The 20,432-nt window shown below is 47.0% G+C and overlaps 9 protein-coding genes across 9 annotated transcripts; 4 read left to right on the top strand and 5 right to left on the bottom strand.

The window, feature by feature from the left end:
* Nucleotides 1-254: 254 nt before the first annotated feature.
* Nucleotides 255-895, bottom strand: TRV_04173 (uncharacterized protein; the record flags this gene model as incomplete). The annotated part of the gene is made up of 2 exons (XM_003021669.1): nucleotides 255-571; nucleotides 652-895. The coding sequence occupies 2 exons, from the start codon at nucleotides 893-895 to the stop codon at nucleotides 255-257; spliced, it is 561 nt and encodes a 186-aa protein (XP_003021715.1).
* Nucleotides 896-1,369: 474 nt separating this feature from the next.
* Nucleotides 1,370-5,360, top strand: TRV_04172 (uncharacterized protein; the record flags this gene model as incomplete). The annotated part of the gene is made up of 4 exons (XM_003021668.1): nucleotides 1,370-3,703; nucleotides 3,769-4,137; nucleotides 4,201-4,989; nucleotides 5,055-5,360. The coding sequence occupies 4 exons, from the start codon at nucleotides 1,370-1,372 to the stop codon at nucleotides 5,358-5,360; spliced, it is 3,798 nt and encodes a 1,265-aa protein (XP_003021714.1).
* A 1,378-nt stretch (nucleotides 5,361-6,738) lies between these two features.
* Nucleotides 6,739-7,959, top strand: TRV_04171 (uncharacterized protein; the record flags this gene model as incomplete). The annotated part of the gene is made up of 1 exon (XM_003021667.1): nucleotides 6,739-7,959. The coding sequence occupies one exon, from the start codon at nucleotides 6,739-6,741 to the stop codon at nucleotides 7,957-7,959; it is 1,221 nt and encodes a 406-aa protein (XP_003021713.1).
* A 721-nt stretch (nucleotides 7,960-8,680) lies between these two features.
* On the top strand, nucleotides 8,681-10,224 carry TRV_04170 (uncharacterized protein; the record flags this gene model as incomplete). Its single annotated transcript, XM_003021666.1, has 4 exons — nucleotides 8,681-8,896; nucleotides 9,027-9,239; nucleotides 9,308-10,061; nucleotides 10,118-10,224. 4 exons carry the CDS (start codon nucleotides 8,681-8,683, stop codon nucleotides 10,222-10,224), a joined length of 1,290 nt encoding a protein of 429 aa, XP_003021712.1.
* A 131-nt stretch (nucleotides 10,225-10,355) lies between these two features.
* On the bottom strand, nucleotides 10,356-11,750 carry TRV_04169 (uncharacterized protein; the record flags this gene model as incomplete). The annotated part of the gene is made up of 5 exons (XM_003021665.1): nucleotides 10,356-10,619; nucleotides 10,690-10,761; nucleotides 10,819-10,916; nucleotides 10,983-11,414; nucleotides 11,474-11,750. The coding sequence occupies 5 exons, from the start codon at nucleotides 11,748-11,750 to the stop codon at nucleotides 10,356-10,358; spliced, it is 1,143 nt and encodes a 380-aa protein (XP_003021711.1).
* A 443-nt stretch (nucleotides 11,751-12,193) lies between these two features.
* TRV_04168 (uncharacterized protein) lies at nucleotides 12,194-12,870 on the top strand (the record flags this gene model as incomplete). Its single annotated transcript, XM_003021664.1, has 2 exons — nucleotides 12,194-12,412; nucleotides 12,472-12,870. The coding sequence occupies 2 exons, from the start codon at nucleotides 12,194-12,196 to the stop codon at nucleotides 12,868-12,870; spliced, it is 618 nt and encodes a 205-aa protein (XP_003021710.1).
* Nucleotides 12,871-12,983: 113 nt separating this feature from the next.
* TRV_04167 (uncharacterized protein) lies at nucleotides 12,984-14,700 on the bottom strand (the record flags this gene model as incomplete). The annotated part of the gene is made up of 3 exons (XM_003021663.1): nucleotides 12,984-14,051; nucleotides 14,121-14,401; nucleotides 14,583-14,700. 3 exons carry the CDS (start codon nucleotides 14,698-14,700, stop codon nucleotides 12,984-12,986), a joined length of 1,467 nt encoding a protein of 488 aa, XP_003021709.1.
* Nucleotides 14,701-15,837: 1,137 nt separating this feature from the next.
* On the bottom strand, nucleotides 15,838-17,414 carry TRV_04166 (uncharacterized protein; the record flags this gene model as incomplete). The annotated part of the gene is made up of 2 exons (XM_003021662.1): nucleotides 15,838-17,244; nucleotides 17,274-17,414. 2 exons carry the CDS (start codon nucleotides 17,412-17,414, stop codon nucleotides 15,838-15,840), a joined length of 1,548 nt encoding a protein of 515 aa, XP_003021708.1.
* A 165-nt stretch (nucleotides 17,415-17,579) lies between these two features.
* Nucleotides 17,580-18,197, bottom strand: TRV_04165 (uncharacterized protein; the record flags this gene model as incomplete). Its single annotated transcript, XM_003021661.1, has 1 exon — nucleotides 17,580-18,197. The coding sequence occupies one exon, from the start codon at nucleotides 18,195-18,197 to the stop codon at nucleotides 17,580-17,582; it is 618 nt and encodes a 205-aa protein (XP_003021707.1).
* Nucleotides 18,198-20,432: the final 2,235 nt, after the last annotated feature.

Genomic DNA, 20,432 nt, shown 5'->3' with positions numbered 1-20,432 from the left:
AATAATCTGTGGGTGTGAAGATAGCCAACCCCGAGAGTGAAACCAGATCTAAGAGGTTGCCTTACATCCAGATGCCGATAGCAAAGCTATAGTATACCCATGAGGGGGCCTAATACCCAGAGGACATTTTCTTAGCAAAATTAATGCACGTTACAGGAAACATTCACCACTAAACGGGCTTTTTTTTCTTTTCTTTCTTGGTCTCAGTGTACACACCGGGCCTACGAGATCAGGCATGTAAATCTCGAGCAGCACTACGTTCCCAACAATGAATCCAAACCCAAGCAGGGTGACCATGTTGGGAGCGATCCATAGCGGCAAAAGCTCGACAAAGGCATTCCACTAGAGGTGACAAGGTAGAATTTGATTAGTCCGGGGTTTATATACATGGCATACAGCAAGCCTATCAGCCCCATTCGGAGACAGTAAAAGAAGGTGTTGACAAGGGCGAAAGAGAGCGACAGTACATAGTGTTTGAGTATATATCGAGAGATATACGACTTATCGACACTCGAGTATTTGTAATTCTTCAATGGAGCCAGGGTCTCATCCGTCAAGGAATCCTCCAATCCTGTCGTGTGCGCAGGTTAACAATACGACCTTATTCCCACCAGTAACAATGAAACGCCCAACGGCGGAGCATCGACGTACCGGCAAGTTTCCTGACCACATCCATTGTAGAACGAACTGGCGATCTGTGCAATGATAACGAAGGGCCCAGACTGATCTTCAAAACATGCTGAGACGCTGCCTGGTCACCAGCCCTTTTTTTCCCTTTCTTGCTTTCTTCTTCTTCTTCTTCGATTGACGTGCAAAAACCGTTGAAGTTCATTTCGTGGGGTAGAAAAAAAAGAAGAAAAAAGAAGAAAAATAAAAAAAAGAGCAAAAAAGTCATGTCACGTGATAAACACTGGACATGTGACCGTCACGTGAACTGTGTTGCATGCTAGCCGCTTTGGAACTAGCGTGGCTCTGCGCATTTCGATCGCGAAAGCTCGAAGAAAGTTCGATTTTTTTATATTGAATGAATGAATCGACGGCGAGCAGCTGAATATAAAAAGGAGCAGAGCGCCAGCGCGACAATACCAGCGTGTTCTCTGCCTGCCTCTTATTGTCGATAATGGGCCCCTGCGCTAGCTGCGTGTGTTGGGTATATTAACTGGGGCACCCGCAGCTTGCTCGCTCCCCCTTCACCAATGCCTAGTGCTGGACTTGCGCACCCGGTTGGGCAGACTCGCTTCCATACAGCAAACACCGCTCTGCTCGCAGCCGTCTTCCCTTCGCGATATGGTCCTGCCGCTATATAACGACCGCTAGGAGAACCGACCCCCTCTGATACCTGGCGTGCGCGCGCGGCCGAGACGAAACGATGCCTGGGCTGGTTGACATGCAAGGAGCTCCGCCGCCCTCGGGGCTTGGCTACTCAGTCAGCCATCAGAAGGTCGAGCTCGATATCGACTTCACCAGCCGGAGCATAAAGGGGAAAACAGAAATCACCATACACCCGGATTACAAGGACCTGAAGCTTGTCCGCTTGAATTTCCGGCAGGGCCAGCTGAAGCGCATCACCGTTGGCGGGAAGACTGCTACGTCGAAATACGTCGATCCTTACGAGGCACTGCAGCTCTACGGTGTTCAGTACCACCGCAGGCTCTCCGCGAAGCTTGATGCCCTGTCGAAAACACCCCCCGAGCCAGAGCTGGTGATCACAATCCCGAAATCCGTTCGCATAGAAGAGCTAGACCCCTTTTCGGTTGAGGCGCAGACACAGCTATCATTAAGGGCCACTTCAGGCGGCGCCAACGGTACCGGCGGTGCGGACGATACTGTGGATGGAAATCGTGCCGCCGAAGCTTCTCTTCCAAGGTTTACAGCAATAACAATAGTCATCGAATTTACAATCGAAAAGCCAAGGGATGGGATCCAGTTTGTTGGCCTCGAGAGCCGTGATTTGCGATACCCCCATGCATTCACTACCAACTCTTCTGATACGGGAGAGTTCTGTTGCTTGTTTCCATGCGTGGATGACATGTCTTCCCGGTGCACATGGGATATATCGATTAGATGCCCACGGACGCTAGGGGACGTGTTTTCAAAGTCGCCCGATAATGGCGTCGTTAATGGAACCAGCAGCCGAACAAATAGCTCAAGGAAGACAGGACTTTCTGCCGAGGATGCAGCGTTGGATATTGTTGTTGCATGCTCAGGAGATTTGACAGATGATATACTCGACCCCAAGGACCAAACAAAAAAGACCGTATCTTTCTCCTGTAATACACCACTTTCCGCTCCGCAGATTGGATTTGCACTTGGACCGTTTGAATATGTCAATTTGTCCCAGTTCCGTGAAAGTGATGAAGATGACCAGCTTGGTGCAAATGCAGTTCCCGTCCACGCTTTCTGTCTCCCTGGAAGGGCAGACGAAGTGAGAAACACATGTTTGCCGATGGCAAAGGCAGTTGACTTTATATCTCTGACTTACGGTTCATACCCTTTTGCTAGTTTTAAGCTGTGTTTTGTTGACGACCTCCGAGCGGACACCCTACCTGCTGCAGGCTTCACCCTATGTAGTGATCGAATACTCTTCCCAGAGAACATCATTGACATGATGTACGATTCGACAAGATGCATAGTCCATTCATTAGCATACCAATGGGTTGGAATCAACATCATTCCAAAGGATCCTACCGACACCTGGGTAATCACAGGTATATCCTACTACATCACAGACACATTTATGAAAAAGATCGGCGGAAACAATGAGTACCGGTACCGACAAAAACTGTTAGCGGATCGAGTGGTTGAATTGGATGTTTTGCGCCCGTCACTCTGGGATATGGGAGCCATCCTCAAAATTGACCCCTCCGAAATGGAGTTTATCTCTTTAAAAGCACCACTTGTCTTATACATCCTTGAACGCCGATTATCCAAGGCAAGCGGCAAGGCTACTGTCTCTCGCATCATTTCTCGAATCTTCTTAAATGCACGAATGGGTGACCTTCCAAACTGCGAACTCACGTCAGCGCATTTTCAAAAACTTTGTGAACGCATGGGCCACACCAAGTTAGATGCCTTCTTCAGCCAGTGGGTTTATGGTGCTGGCTGCCCGCGATTTACTGCTAGCCAAAGATTCAACAAGAAGAAGCTTGTAGTTGAGATGATGATCTCTCAGGTCCAGAGTGAACAGGCAACTGCCCGTGACCTCGAACGATCTACCTTTATGAGAGATGTAAAGGAAGAGATACGCAATGTCTATGCTGGAACAGTACAAAATGTGTTCACGGGCTCAATGACCATACAAATTCACGAAGCAGATGGAACCCCTTACGAGCATATAGTTGAAATCAAGGAGGCCATCACGAAGTTTGATATCCCCTACAACACGAAATATAAACGTCTCAAGCGGAATAGGCGTCAAAAGGAACGAGCTGCAGCCATGTCCGGTATTGATCCTAGCAGTGAGACTCAAGATGACGTGCTGCTTTATTGCCTGGGAGACGTCCTCCAATCAGATGAAGACATGGAGAAGTGGAGGATTGTCGAATGGACCAAAGAAGATGAGAGCCGCATGGGACAAGAATCCTACGAATGGATCAGAATGGATGCTGACTTTGAGTGGATATGTAAAATGTCACTGGGTATGCCGGGATATATGTATCTATCCCAGCTGCAGCAAGATCGTGATGTGGTTGCACAGCTTGAGGTAAGACAGCTTTTCTTTTCTTTCTTGATTTTATTGACTGGTGCATGAGGCCTGATATTTTCTAGTCTATACAACATATGGCTGCGCAACGAGAGCATGCCCTGATATCGAGTATCTTTGTTCGGACAATACTAGATCGTCGATATTTCCATGGAATTCGGACAGCAGCTACGAAGGCACTGGTCAAACATGCCAAACAGGAAGTTGACTGGATTGGCCTCTTTCACCTAGAAAATGCTTTCCAGGAGCTATATTGCCTCCCAAATTCGTCTATGGCTCGTTCGAATGACTTTTCAGACCGATCCTCATACGCAGTGCAGTTGGCCCTTATTGAAGCAATTTCAGAAGTGCGGGATGAAGATGGTAGGACCCCAATCCGGGTAAAGCAATTCCTCTATGAGAAGCTGAAATTCAACGACAACTCCAACAATGAGGTATATATTACTCACGACATCTTTCCACTGTTAATATTGTATAGTGTGACTTACAACTATTAGTATTCCGATTGCTTTTACATATCGACGCTGCTCAAATCCATCTGCAACGCATTGCTTGGCCGAAGAGAAAGCAGGTCTGACGATGGCAATTTCGATATTAACAAAGAAATTGAACGCCAGGCGGAGGAACAGCTCGACAAGGACTGCATTGCCGAGATTGACAGATATCGACGAATCGACGAATGGGCCGGTTCGTTCAGAAATATCTTCTCAAGGACTTCACTGGAATGCCAGAAACGACTTATGAAAGCCAGAATGCTTGATGTCGACATTGTCCAGTTTGCTCAATACACACGTGCTGGAATTCTGGAAGAACTGAGGCTCAAGGCTTTTGAAATTCTACTGGAGTTCAAATTGTTTGAGCACCCAGAGCTCATAACATGGTACATATACAACATGTCAGCGGACCCCTCACCTTGGATCCGAAGGAACCTTTATCGCATGTTCGGTGAGGCCCTCGCAAGTATTGCATTTGGCACGGAATCAGAGACTTCTGGCTCCTTGGAAAGTAGCTCGCTTGTTATTGAGCAAGAATCGTCAACCGAAGCTCGACAAGTCCAGTTGGCTAGAAGGCAAACGGTTCCTGGAGCTCTAGATGCCTTGAAACAAGAACTTGGTTCAAATAAAACCCTAAAGGAGGCACTATGGGCAGCATGTAACTCACCACGAGCGAGTCTCGTAGAGCTATGTGATTTCGTCTATGCTTTTGGTGCCTTGTACCGTCCTGTTGAGCAAGCATTGGTCCGCCTGAAGTATCCTCGCTACTGGAAAACACAGCACCTAGGAAACGTAAGTCCGACCATATTTCCTAACCTTACTCTTTGTTGAACTTTGCTAACATTCATCTTTTCCAGGGAAAAATGAAATTCTTCAAATCTGACCGATTCCGCACCCGCCCAGTGGGCAGCACTACCACGACTACCACAACTACATCAAAGGCCACAACCGCACCTGTGCCTACTTCTACCGTGAAGAGGAAGCGTGAACAAAATACCAATGGCACTGCTCCACCTCTCAGTCATAGACTTACACTCAAGGTTCCCAAATTGGGCACCTTATGCTCCCCGTCACCACAACCACCTCCCCCATCTTCCGCCGTTAAGCCGAAGATCAAGTTGAAGCTCAAAGCTAAGAGCTCAAACTTTTCTCCAAGTTCATAAATAATACCTTGGAGTTTTGTATGCTGCTATAATTACTCTCTCTGCCTTACTGTTATTTTTCGCACTGATTATTTCACCTTTCTCGGCGCTCGGAATCCGTACAGCGGGCTGGTTTAACACTCGGATATGTCATGAACAAAAGGGCGCAATGGGGTTATGGCTGGTTTCTATTTCCCTGTCACTATTCGTTTTCACTTTTTTTTTTTACCAAGCAACAAAACAATAACCTCAACGGCACGGAGTTTGGTTTGATGGGAGGATCTAGTTTTTTCTGCATTTTATATTAAGCAGTGTCACACTTATACTAGTAATCAAGCATCCTTCGTTTTTAAAACAAGTTATTCCATATTGTCCCATTTTTGTATATCGTTTCCGTTTCAAAACATGATATTTGACCTGCCTGGCATAAAACTCCGTTGAACTATAAAAGATGATTCGAGGTATTTGCGGAACGGATAAAATGGCCGATTAATTCTGAAGTATTATCCCACCCAATCCGAATAAATACTCCGGGAAGATTGAAATGAACAGAACGCGGTCCAGCGTTGGGGGGAAGTCTATCACCGATCACTGATACGCTCAAGGGCCTGATTAGGAGAGATGGAATGTTAGCATATGCCCCCCTATATGAACCCTACGTTGCAAGGGAATACAAACCTCTAGCATAACTACCGAGTTTCCACGGATAACCTATATACGGATCAATCTTAGCTTCCACAATGACCCTCATGTACGCTTTGTGCAATGTTTCCTTACCACCATGCCTAGTGGGACTTTTTCACCTCCATTCTTCTCTTCCACAGTGTCGTCCAGGACAATATTCATGAAGACCTATCCCGGCATTAGTTATATATTTCACTTGCGACTAGGTATGGGGTATTCAGGGCGTCGTACATCGTAACCTCGAAGGACTCCGATAACCTTGCGATTGCCATTCAGTTGAACGAACAACCGCTTCTCCATATACTATTACGCAAGGTACGGATTAGCAACGTATGCGGGAGAAGATCACACCCGTGAACATACCTTTTTCAATTCTGGCTGGGCTTGAGGCATCTTGACTGAGATCTATGCTTGGTCAACTAGCTACAGAGCTCTTCTCGTCTGGATAATCGAGGGTTGAATGAATGTTTTCTCGTGCAATTGGAACGCGATAAGCTGCTCGGGATCGGAATAACATGGTCCCGTGATATGGATTTCGGGCTGTACCTCGAGCTCCAAAGTCCCAAGACCGACCTTGACTTTGAGACTCTTCATACAGTAAGTACTTGCTATTGGGCGGAAGTGTTGAAAATTGAAGGAGATTCTACTACGTTTTGTGTTAGTATGAGCTCCTCGTTTGCAAGTCGGCGCAAGGCCCGGCGGGTCGGTGCGGACGATGAAGATACAGACGGAGCGGTTGAGCAAGGTGAGCTCTCTATATACCCCAACTATCACGGTCGGTATTGATGAATTAACCAAGGATGCAGAACCCGCTGTTCGGAAACCGGCCTCAAAATCAAAGCGGAAGTCGAAATTAAACCTTTCATTTGGGGTCGGCGGAACTTCTATGACCGACGATGTTTCGGACGAAGGAGAGGTTGTCATTCCTAAGAAGACGGGAATAAGGCGAAATGTTTTGGATAGAGCATCGAACCGAAAACACCTGAACTCATCGGAGACACTTCCTGTCCGGGTTGGCCGAGATGATGACCGACCAAGCTACAGCAAGGACTATCTCCAGGAATTACGAAATTCTACGCCCTCCACGCCAAAGAACGTGTCTCGCCCAGACACTGAAGATGAAAAAGACAAAGCCTTGGATATAGCCGGCAAATTTGGAGAAGTGGCGAAATACACCAGACCCTCTGCCATTCCTAGTGAGGCAGAAATCAGGGAGAAAAAGGAGCGGCGCAGTCGCCTGGCTAAGGAGCAAGAGTATATATCTCTTAATGATACCGGCATAGAGGAAGATGAGGATGAGTGGTCACTCTCAAAGAAACCACTTGAAACCGACACAAGGTTAGTGCGAGACGACGAGGATTTTGCGGAGGGCTTTGATGAGTACGTTGAGGACGGCCGGATAGCAATGGGCAAACGGGCAGAGATTGAGCAAAAACGGCGGCAACGTGCAAATATGAAAGAGCTCATCAATGATGCCGAAGATCTCTCGGACGAGGATGACTCTGAAACCGAACGCCGGGCGGCATATGAATCTGCACAAACTCGTGCAGGAATGGATGGTTTAAAGAGGGACGCTGACGAACCTGTAACGCGCCCAAAGACGCCACCCAAAATAACATCTCTTCCGACGCTTGCATCGAAATTGGCTGGCTTGCGAATGAATGTGGTCGAAATGGAAAACAATAAAACGCAACTTGTCAATCGTTTGGAAGAGCTTCGCAAGGAAAAAGTCGAGATATCGGAGAGAGAGACGGAAATCCAAAATCTTTTGAAAGAAGCTGGCGAGAAGTATGAAAAACTCCGGGCGGAGGCCGGTCAAACTGCCACTACGGAGAAGCTTATCACAGGAAATGAAGTGGGAGCTGACCGTGGACTTGATAACCTCGCGACCATGTCGCTACCAGCACCGGATACCGAAATGGATGAAGAGGGCTAAAAAGACGACAAACGCCGCAGGAAAAATACAAAAGCAACCGTATTTACGGTCTAATCAAAAGCAACGAGTATGGTTGTGTCATGCCTTCCTATGCTCCAAACTATCAATGGAAAGGAAGCTACATTACCGCCGCGCGAACTTCCATGATAGAAGCCTTACCTCACCTCAAGGATACTAAGACTGCAGCGTTGTGCTATCTAAACGGATAGATCCAGACTCGAGGGGAATATGGCACGCCAGTTATTCCTTTCATTCAGGCATTCACGTCCTGCAGTGAGACGATCGAAATTTGACCGGTATGAGCTGTAAATACATGCTACGTATTATCTGATCTGGGATTAATAGTTATGTTGTTCTAGATATATTCCTTACCGTATACCCTTGATTGAATCTCCTCTCGATAAGACTGATAATCCCCCGCGTCTATACCGACAGGCAGATGCTACACCAATAGAGCTATTTTTTGATCTCTTTTTTGTGGCAAACCTCTCAACATTTACCGCTTCAAATGACATAAACTCATTAGAAGGTGTGTGCTTGTAGCTACCGTCTTAACAGTGTGTTAGAACGTAAACAACTAATAAAGCGTGTAGCACTGTGGTCGTACGTCTGCTTTTTGGGGATAATCTGGTTCACCTGGCTCCAGGTCACTCTATTTGATATTCGTTTCGCTCGAGACTCTGTCTTCGAACGGGTATGCAAAGCAGTGCAGCTGGCAACCATGGTAGGGTTTGCTTCTGCCGGCTCTGGCTTTGCAACTCGAGTTCTACCAGGGAATCTGTGGATATTCCATTCCCTGACGATACTTCTTGCCATAAGCCGTTTGATGTTAACGCTGGAGTATCTCATTGCCTCCGTATACCTACCTCCCAATACAGCGTTTAATTTACGCTGTGTCACTTTATTTATGTTTTTGGACAGTTTGATATACATTGCGGTAAGCCTTTCCAGTTCATAGATACCATATCATTTTGAATTTTAACATGAAAAAATCACAGGTATACTTCCTCTTCAATGACCGGGCGGCTTCTATTGGTTCACAAATTTGGATTTTATGGTGGTTTCAGTTTGCTGCTGAAACTTTCGTAGTGATGGTAAAAGCGGACGAATTGCCAGGTATTGGCTTTGAGGACACACATCTTAACGTTCGTATGGGCCTCCTCACACTTATTATCATCGGTGATGGTATTATATCAGTCACCAGGATCGTCAATAGGACTGTGGGTAATGGCTGGACTCGCTGGTCTTTTGTCCATATATTTGGGGTCACAATTTCTGTGGTACGTGTCCACCTCTGACCAATACTAGTTGCTTATATTTGGGTAAAGGAGCTAATAGATAAATATAGTACCTCTTATGGCAGTCTTATTTCGATATCACACCTACGGAAAAGCTGGGAAAGCTTCGACAAAAAATGTGGACATGCTTGCATTTCCCATTGCATGCACTCCTGATTCTTCTGTCTGAGGGCATGCAAATTCTAGCATTGACCTTGGATGTGTCGCTTAAACTTAAACGTTTGCGCGATACTATCTTGTCCGCTTGTGATATTACAAGGCCTACTACCTCGGATGCGATTGATTCCATTAACAGAACAATTGCAAGCTTTGGAATCGATTTCACACATGGAGCAATGGAGGAAAAATATGCAATTCAGGGCCTCCTGTGGGACCTCAGGCGTCAGTCCCGCCTCTGCCCTTCAGAGGTGGAGAGTGGTGCTTTAAATATTGAGAGGTCTCATGATATCATGGGAAATGTTACCGTGGCGCTCTTCTCCAGCATGGGAATCACTCCGCCAGACGGCCACACAACGGCAAAAAGAAGCGAGCATCTATTAACAATGTATCTTAGGATGTTCGGCTTTGTATTCCTATATTATTTCATCGTGGCTGCTCTCGCCATGTTTATATTTGCGGCATTCATCTTCTTGGTCAACCACGATCCCACCAAGAGAGTGTTTCGACTAGGCGCCACGGGAACACGAGTGGTGGCAGGATTTTCATTGCTGAGTATCATAGCCTTAGTGTCGAATTTTGACCTGGCTTATAAGTACATGACGAATCCGATCATCCTCTTCACAGTAGCTCTGGCACTTCTTATATGTATGTTCCCCTTACCACGGTCAAACTCCGCTCGGTAGCTGATGTATGTTTTCTAGGTCTTTTGAGTGATCAACTGTGGCATACACTGGCCTTCTACTATGCAAGTTTTGAAACTGAGAGTGGCAATGACATAGAGCTAGATGCCATACCTACCAACACATGAATAGTGACCAAGAGAATAGCAAGAGCAACGGAACATGGGTGTTTTCTAGCCTTTGAAGTTTTCTTTCCGAGGTCTACGCATTGGTATAATAGCGAACCTCAAACGCTACGCAGAGAAGGCCGAAGGCATTATTATATCTTTGAGCTGGCTTTACCCTTGCTTCTCAACACTGTAGAATCCATTCGCTTCCCTTCATCATCTTGTTCCGCAACTTCTAGGACGGGGAGACTCTGGGGCATGATACGCCGCGGACTAGCACCTGGGACAACCGAATAGGGGCTGAAATCAGTGACACCGCCATGTTCACGTAAGAAGTCCTCATCTAAGGCCAGAAGCCCATTAACGACAGAAGGTGGTGATTTTAAAATGGCGAGGATGGCATCAGAAAATATTGTCTAGAGCATTCAATTAACCTTCCTGGAGTGGATGCTTCTTTGGGAGGTATCAAGATTGGAAGAATCTCACCGGTTTTCGAAGATCTTTCAAAAACGAAGGGTCCATATTAGTCGATTGCTGTGTTGCAGCAGATTCGATAGACTATATATCCTTGTTATCAGACACAGAGACTCCTAGGAGAAAGTTGTCGATACTTACAGCAGCTGGCCAAATACTTGTAATTGCCATACCATCCCTCTTTTGCCGAATGAAATCCATAGCGAGGCCCTTGGTCAGGACACTCATTCCCACCTTGCCTACCAATAGGATATTGAATTAGTAGCTTTATATAGGCACAATAGCCGAATTGGGGGTAAACTTACCCATAGCGTAAGCTGTCTTCCCCCTGAAGAACCGTGAATAGATCGGCGGAGAGACAACTATGATCCTACCTTTCCAGCCATTTTTTTCAAAGTAAGGGAGAGATGCATGAACACTAGCGTATAGCCCTTCAGGGTTAACTTGTTGCATAAGCATAAAGCGTTTGACAGGCGTGTTCTCAATGGAAGACCACCATATTGCGCCGGAATTATACACTAGAACGTCTAGCCTTCCATATAGCTCTTCAGCAGTCTTTTTAACTAGTTCCTTGACAGCCTCAACGTCTCGGGTATCAACTGGCAGTGCAACTGCTTCACCCCCTAATTCATTTATCTCCCGAGCAACCGTGTTGATCGTAGATTGGGGTGAGTTTGGGTCTGGCGGAAATGGCACAGTCTTGGAGGCATCGGACGTTGTTTTTGCCGCAACGACAACTGCGTACATTCTCAGTCATATAGGTCAGATGCTTGAGTATTAATGTGTAGAAACACACCGGCATATCCTTCCTTTGCCAGGTCGATTGCTACCTGTCTTCCAATCCCCCTGGAAGCACCGATAACAAGTGCTACTGGTTTAGATTTTCCCATGACAGGTATCCTTTGAAAACGGTTATTATAGTATCCACTTCCAGATACTTCAGTTGAGGGATATTGGTATGATGGAACCCGTTGTAAAAGAGATGTATGATGTTTTATGGGCGTGAATCTGTCTTGGGTCGAGGTGGCTGTCTTGACGCCGGCTAATCGTCGTTTATTGCCGAACCTCGGCATCTCTCGACGTCAAGATAACCAGTTACGATAGAGCAAGCAAAACATCCTTCACGCTCGCCAGCTAGGTGTCAGATATCTGGGGGAGCTCTACCCTTTACTATTGCATCCTGCCGGCCTTTTGTTTCTTGTCTGTACAGTTTTCCTAACCTCTATGGAATTCGAGTGAAAATGGGAGGCAAGATTGAAGCATACCTTGACTGCCGTAAGCCATGACCTACCTACCTCTAGTATAGCTTCACTCCAAGAGGATCTCCAGTTACATAGCTAATGGCAGTCAATAGCCTCTCCATATTCGTATTACGCGTTTCTTCACCTTCTAAGAAACCGTGATATCTTGGAGTCTCATGGAGTCGAGATTGAGTAAGCTTGCCCCTATCCAGCTGAAATGAGGGTACCAGCCTGATATGAAAATAGTGTCCACCCTGTATTCCTTGGTGGAATAAATGCCGGCTCGGGTATGGAATGTGGAACAGATGATTATGAAACTATACCCCGTCACTGAAAGTGGTATTCTAATCTCTACTTGCACTGCAGGCAACAAGCCACCATGGTCTCTCCCAGCCAAGGCAGCGTATGGGCAGTTCGACCGAGTGCGAGCAGGGAAATACTTCGGAGTCGATGATTTCAAAGTCCCGCCCTTTTTCCCTCCTCTAACCATTCTGGTGCGGTTCCTACACATATAAAGCATGCATTATAGGCAATCTAACCGTCTTCTGAACAGCCTCAGAGATGCGCGACATATATCAAACAGAACTATCCGCGGGATCGGTTTGAAAATACATTCCTGCTGTATTGGAAATATATGTTTTACAAACATATCGATCTGAGCAAACCGGAGGGTATGGCCGAACTGCTGGAGGAGGCGAACTTCTCAAAACGGGAAATCGATCGTATCCTTGCATCTGCAAAGACAGACGAAATTAAAAAGGCGCTGACCGACAGAACCCAGGAAGCATTAGATAGGGGTGCATTTGGTGCACCATGGTTCTGGGTCCGGCATGCTGAAACTGGGAGAGAGGAGCCATTCTTTGGAAGTGACAGGTTCCATTTCATGTGGGAATTTTTGGGCGTCCCGTTTGATGATGTGAAGATCAGACCTGCAGAAAAGGCGAAGATTTAAAAAAGCCTTGATGACATGGCAGTTTCAAGAAGGAATATGCTTTCTACAGGGTAGAGAGGTAATAACTACCATTTGCAAATATGCTGTATCTAAAGGTTAGCTGCATTATCATTTTAACTATCACCAAATGCAGACCCTAACTTCGCTGCAAGACCCTTCCGACTAAATCGTTGTCCCTGATCATCGAGACTGGCCCCTTGAGCTGCCATGGCCTCGGCTTCAGCTCTGCTACCATATGCCTGAGCCCCCGGAACCTCCAACTTGGCGTTCAGCACATTGATACGCAGTATTTGCAGATGCGCATTTTCCAGGTACTCTCTCATACTGTCCAGCGCTTCTTCATGTAGCTGCTCTCTCGCAGGTGGTTTGCTGGTAACAATTACTCCTTTTTCAAGATCTATTCTAGCATCGAGGATTTCACTCTGGATAAGTCCAATCAACTCAGACACAAATGCGCCATTTGGGTTGAGTTGCCCCTGCTCATCTCTGATTTGTTCCTTAGGGGCAAATACCTTGGCCATGCCATCGAGCGTGACACGGCTATAGGGTATGATATGTTGCTGTATGGCTTTCGTCCTGATGCGCCTGTACAGCGTCCGGACATGTCTCTGCAGGTGCAAATCAAGAAGGTAGTCGGCTTTGTAAGCCTCTAGGATATCCAGGCAAAGCCGAAACTTTGATGCGCAAAAGAATGAAATGGCTTGGCGGATATGGGGTTCTAGTTCAAGGAAATTTCGAAACGACTTGTTTTCGAGAACATTTTTCGCAAGATCAGTTCGGCTCATGGATGCCAAAGCACAGAGACCACCATAAACTGCCACATCGTTTGGTGAGATGACCTCCTTGTAATTATCACCAAGGGCTGGGTCGGTTGATAAGAAAGTTATTGCAGCTTCATGGTACGAACTTGCTGCGAGTTGTGCTAGGCCGTGTGATGCAAAGAGCTTAGCTTTACACTTTGGTTCATCTTCCGGTTTAAACTGAAGACTGCGCAAGCGATGAACATTTGCCTGGAGGGCTAGCCAATCCGAGCGATCAATGGCAACAACAATGTTTTTAAAGAGCATCGAAGCAATATGAGACGTAGTAGTGCAGTAGTCCCGCATTCTTGAAAATGCATGGGAGGCGGAAGCCAGATCACCTATGCGATGGTAATGCATACCAAGATCCTCATTCCCCATCTATAGAACGTCAGATACAGAAAACGAGGAAATCATGAAAGGGGATAAGGCGAATGTTGGGGAGCCTACTCGTATGCTCTCCTTGATCAAGTTGTTTTTATATCCTTTCAACTCACGTTCCAGTCTGTTCGTATCGGCCTTGACGACTTTTGTAGTATTGTTGATCCATTCGGTGTCCAATACAGCCTCGCTGTCAGACGGGGCAATTTGGCTGAGCGCCTCAACCGCAGTTTCATAACAGTTAACGTCCATCCCTGACTTTGCTTCAGCAACTGCCATCTTTAAAGCTTCGACAGCAAGAAAACTGGAACAGGTTCCGATAAGGTATAATCTAGCAAATTTTGTCCTCCCTAGTAGAATGAGCACCAGCCGGGGGGATTAGTTTCACGTATAGACCGCGTCATTTCAGGAACGGAATATCGTACCGGTGTAATTTGATATGTATGTTTCGAGATCAAACTTAGGTGGCTCTATAGCTTGGTTAGAGAGTGCTTTACCAGCTCGGCAATCTATGAATTTCGGCAAGCATACCGTCAACAATGATATGTGGTGTTGTTAGGCTTCGGCCTTGGTGTTCCCCTGCGGGCTCTATATCCATCGCTGAGCTACTCGCGCCATTGCCGGCCCAGGCTTGTGATGACGACTCCATGGTTGTGTCGGAGCTGTATCTATGCCTTGATTGTGTGTTGTATTGAGGTAGAGTAGCTTATGGAGGGCGGGGTGACGGTGGGCTTAGAAAAAAGAACAACAGCGCAGCTAGGGCCCTGGCTTAAGCTCTGCGTCCTAACAGCATGAATTCAAGAGCTTGATTATGTTTATACCTCTTTCGTTCCCGTGTATTGGTTTCTAATTCAAATTCTGTACTCAGTTAGCACCCTGACTTGCTGGTAGATGGTTAGAAGGCAGGGAGAGCAAGTGGCAGAGATGTTTGGGAGAGGGAACTTCTCTAATAAAGACTAAACGTACAGGTCTGATAGCAATGCAAGTAGAGCTCGTGAATCGTTCCCTTAACCGTCGTGAATCGTGATGTCATGTCCTGGTGTTGTTTGATCTTTGACGGCCAAAAGGAAGCTCGGGAGATCAAAATAAGGCTACTTGATTATGTAACGAGAGCACTCTATACAAATAACCCGGTCACATGAACATATAGCTGCCCAGGTGCAGGTGCCTATTGTGCTTTTTGGTTAAAGGAAATAATGTCGTTTACAAGCAGATGGAGGATAAAATTTAGTGTTGATATGCATTTTCATTTATGGTCATAAGTCAATTATATACCATTATCCCGTCTTTTGATTCCCAATTCTTTTTCCCCCTTTCCCATTGGAACCCAGCCAAAAAATTAGAAACAGCCACAAAAGAATTTAGGAGACACAAGGCGCCAGCTATGTCAAGTATGGGTAAAAACGGCAAGAACAAATATACCAAATGACAGGCGACCCTTGAAAATGCACATAAAGGAAATAAATGGTGGTGACAATGGAATAGTAAGATAATGCGCTGTCATGAGTTAAAAAGTTGTACGTGACGAACGGTAATCGTAAACCGATTAGGGGACAAGGAGCTTTTTTCGCTCCAGCCGATTGAAATGTGAAAAAATATGCCAAGGTGAGTTTGGTAATAAGAAGGGGTTGGGGTGGAGAGTAGAATTATGCGGTATGTAAGGAAATGAGTTTAGGATCCATGGGACAGATCGGGAGAAAGCTGGGGTATCAATTGAATTTTGAGGGGTTATTGTGAAGTGGGATGTACTTTTTTAACTCTTGGAATGATCCTTGCAGCGAATCTTCTATCCTATAAGATCATCGATGTTGAGTTCATCGCCCAGTTTCATGGGATGCTCGATGACTGGGACTGCTGTTGGTCCAATGAGACCTTCAGTGGCGTTGGGGTCCTTGATCCATGGGCCCTTTTCTTCCTCGGTGGCATTAAGGACGCCCTCTGATCGCTTCAGGGTTTCGATGTCCAAATCAGTAACGTAGGCTTCTCGACCCATGCAGTCGCCGGCAGGGAGCTTAAGCCGGACTTCAAACTCATTGTCAAGCATCATCTCATCCTTCCATAGGCGACGAGGGCCGTCATAAAGGCAAAGGAGACGTCGCTTCATCTTCATCTTGCTGTTGGGACAGCTCCATGAAGGAGGATAGTTGTTTCGGTTGTTTCGGCGCCTTGAGGTGGCAACACGATTCTTGGTCACCTTGCTGTTGGTGGAGTTAGATTTAGAGAGCGAGCCCTTCACAGAAGAGTTGGATGAGTCGTTTTGTCTGTCCGTAGCATCTTCGATTTCATCGCCATCTTCGATTTGCGTAGCGTTCGACTCGAACAGCATGTGTCGCTCCATGGTATCACGGACGGCCTCGTCGGAAGCGACTTCGGTCAACCTTCGGGAGTTGATGGCCTCCGAGGGTTCCTCCTGCTGTACTACTCTCAGGACACAGTCGTCAAGGTGTTCGTAGAACTCCTGGGCATTGGAAAACGTCGCGGTACATGTGGAACATTTTCCGGTGGCATCCTGGCAGTAGCTGGACAGCTTCCCACTGGGAACAGATGGAGGAGTTTTCTTCTTGCCGTTGGGAGCAGATTGGTCAACGCCGTGTACTGTCGTGAGATGGCGTTTAAATACGTCCGCGCGGTTAAAACTTTTCTCCGCAGCGGATCCTGATCCAGGGCAAAAACCGCAAACCATGGTCCCTTTGTAATGTGTCAATGTATGACGATTTTTATCATATTTTCTTGCGAATCCTTTCAGATGGTATTCGCATGTCACAATGGGACACTTTTCGGGACGTTCCGATTGGTGAGTGAGCATATGTGCCTTGAGGTCTCTGAAGACGCGACCGCAGTCTGGGTGGGGACATCTTCCTTTCTCATTTTCTTCCTCGGCTTCATTTCTAGTTGGAGAGGTGCGGGCAGATGGGCGGGAATGAATAGAGGAGATGGACGACCTGCGCCCCTGGAACGGTCTAGGTGTCGAAAAGGTATTTTGCTGCACAAAAGAGGGGTTCACATCGAGCTTCTCCTGCTTCTGGGGTCCGGACACTCCCTGGGGCCGTTGCTGTTGCTGAGGGGTATGAGAAATGTTAAGAGGAGAGTGTGGTGAGAGAGGAGCGAAGGCGGGTGAAGAGATGAAGGGGTATGGTGATTCCTCTGCGTACGACACGGCTACTCCCGAAAAGTTGCTACTCTGTTGCATTGGCTGTAACAATGCAGGATCTATTTAAACACCATCAGTTCTTTGTCTTCAACGCCAACACGGCGGTCCAGCCGTATATCTGCAAAGGCCCATGATGACCAGACGTTGATGGAGGAAGAGAAAACAACTAAAAGGGCATGTTGAGAAAGAGAGACAATGAACATGCCAAGCATTAATGGGTACTAGCAGTGTTATTGTCTCAGGAAACTAAAGCGTATGTTTCCGTAGATCTATCTTTGTCCGCAATACCGCCATTTGCGTCGAATGATGACGGCAGGCTGAAGACACAGGATAGATGAAAGATAAAACATAAATCTTGCGAATGATTGGGGGATATACTAAGTTATATCGCTCGACCAACAGGCACAAGATTTATAGGATATAAAAGAGGAAGAATGGAAGAAAAGAAGAGTTGAGAGAGAGAAAACGAGGTCTAGAAAGTACTTACCCACATAAGGAGTGGAAAACTTTTCGCTCGCATATAGCATCTCAGGGTCGATGCTATTAGACAGGAAGTCATTTGGATACCCTTCACCAACCATGGCTACTTGCTCCGCACCGACGGAGACGTCGAGGTCAAGCCACTGGTCTTGATAAGGGGAACCTATTGATGAATTTGTTGCGCTGGGAAGAGAGTGGGTAGAAGCCGAGGAACTGATCGAAGAGTACCGATCGCCGGGCTGGGAGAGCGGTAGAAACTGTGGCGAGCTGGAGGGCTTTGGCGCCAGCCTTAATTCACTTTTGGCAGGGTAAAGTAGCGGAGAATCCAGAGCCAAGGGTTGCTGGAGCATTAATGGATAAGGATCGCATGAAAGACTGCTGCTATTGTTGTATGCCCCAAAGAGCGCTTGTTGCTGCGGGTCAAGGGAGTCTAGCGGGCTGCTAAAGGCAGACGAATCCATGGGGAGTTGTTGGAGATAAGATTGCTCGCGAGCAGGGCGCTCCAAAGCGAGCATGACGGAGAGCTTGCTCTTTACGCTCGGTCAAGGAGTGGTAGGGAAAAGAAAGAGAGTAGTGCAAAGTAGAGGCACAGCGAAAGGAGGAAAAGGAACCACAATGAAAGAGGTTGTGAGTCCGTGAGCGTTTATCTCCTTGATCTTCCCTATGTCCGCGGTAAAAAAAAAAATAGGATTCTAGGCAGACAAAGATGGGCTGGATCTAATTGGAGGAAGCCGAGGTCAGCACATGGGGGATAGGCGGAGATGATTTCTGTTTTCGCTTCTTCTTCTGTCTGGCAACTGGAGGACGACCAACGAGACGAGAAAGAAAAAGAAAAAGGGAGAATGGGAGAGGAAAAAGAACATATAAGGCAGAGGAAAGAGGGAAATTGGTAGAGCAAGCGATCGATGTGTACAGAACAACAGGAGATGTCAAGTAGTTATGTCGCCAAGCTTGGGTTCAGGGCAACAGGGAGAGTGATCGATGGGCGGGCCGCACCGCTGTTTACGGGCACCAAGAAGGGTGGCAAAGGGCAGCCCTTTTAAACAGCTGCCATGGCCATTCGCAGCAGACGCATCCAGGCCGATGGAAATAGGCCGCTAGGGAAGAAGGATGGGCAGCGGAACGCAGGGAGGCAGAGGACAACTGGCAAGGGGAGAAGGAAAGAAAAGAGAGAGGTCAAAGTATGGATGGAAGAGAAAGAGACGAACCACGAAGAGCCGATCCGAAAATTGGGAGGATGCAATGCGGCGACCAATAGGCTTGCTCAGGTGGCAGCCTGAGCAGTGGACTGGAAACAAGGGCGAGAAGACGAACTGGGTCGTATTTTTATGACTGATCGGTCAGATATTGGATCGTTCTGCTAGTTGATGTGAAGATCAGAGTGCTGTGGAGCTGGAAGCTCTTCTCCCTAGGAGCACATGTTATGATCAAGTCGTTCGTCCTTCAAATTCTGGCAAGTTTTCGAGCACAGGCCTGGACGGGCTCAGATACGATGAGTAGTATGAGTATGGGATCGAGAGAGGGAGTGGGGGAAGTGAAAGGAGGCGTCTGTCGAAAAGGGTAGAAGAGAATGTAGGGCGTAGGCGGCTAGGAGTTATATAGATGGGCCTAACAAGTCCGAGAAGATGGGTGGAAGAAGGAAAAAAGGTGGAGGAGAAAAGAGGCAGAGCATCAATTATATAAAAGGGCTCAGGGCAACGATATTGGAATTATATGGATGGAAAGACGAGCCAGCCCAGGGAACTCAATATCACCATCAGGTACCGCTATGTAGCTTACCCACGAACGGGACGCTTCCACTGAGATGGGTATACGTGAGAAGAGCATCCACTTGGCCTGCGTGCATGGACAGGGGGAAATGGACCGGGGGGCAGGGTAGGGCAGGGATGAACGCCCATATTAATTCTCGACTCTTTTTCCATACATAGTCCTAGCTGTATCGGTCATTACATACGGCCACCCGAGTGTTTTGGGGAGGTTCCGTATGGGAGGGATACATGGCCCCCTTTCTGCCCAGGCGCCTGGTGCTTTGTATAGGCTTCTGTACTGACCGGCGGCTTCCCCGTCGCACGGGAAGCAACCGCGTAAGAGGAATACGGGCCATATCATTCATCGTCATCGTCATGCGGGTGTCGGAGTCTCCTTCGAGTTTAAAAATTAAAATCTTGCGTAGGGCTTAGACGGCGGGGCACGGATGGGACAAGCTAATCCATCGTTGTGCTTAGTCGGTTGTGACCCTTCTCATCCTTCTTGATGTTTGTTTCTCTTCCTCTCACACTCTCCCTGTGCCACGCCTTCGAAGCGTCCTGAAGATTTGCCGTATTCCTTGAGATCTTCTTATCCGGTCTCGACCCAGATGCTTCGACTGACGGTCTGGAGTTGGGATTGCGACAGTGACAACCCCCTCCTAGCTTTTAACTCGAAGCCTTATGCGCGGATACTTACTATGAAAAGACACGGATGGTTGTTTCAAATCCAAAATAGCAACAGACCAATCGAGTGTCCTCCGGGGAAACTGGCCCGGCGCTCACTGGCTACTCTGGATCAGAGAAGAGAAGTTCGACACCCAGCATGAACTCTCTTGGTGTGTCTTTGTTTTTCCCCTTTTGTCGTCTTTTTCTTTCTCTTTCTTTTTTTCGATTCCCCATCTTATTGCCAATCCATCAACTTTCGTCACAGAATAACGAATTTGATGACTGTAAAAAAAAGAAGGCGTGAAAAGAAATGATTAGTAGAAAAAAAAAAAAAAA

The sequence above is a fragment of the Trichophyton verrucosum genome (assembly GCF_000151505.1).
Source record: "Trichophyton verrucosum HKI 0517 chromosome Unknown contig00329_1.f1.exp, whole genome shotgun sequence".
Classification (NCBI taxonomy): Eukaryota; Fungi; Ascomycota; class Eurotiomycetes; order Onygenales; family Arthrodermataceae; genus Trichophyton; species Trichophyton verrucosum.
The sequence above is the reverse complement of the archived record's forward strand: the minus strand, read 5'-3'. Positions and strand labels throughout refer to the sequence as shown.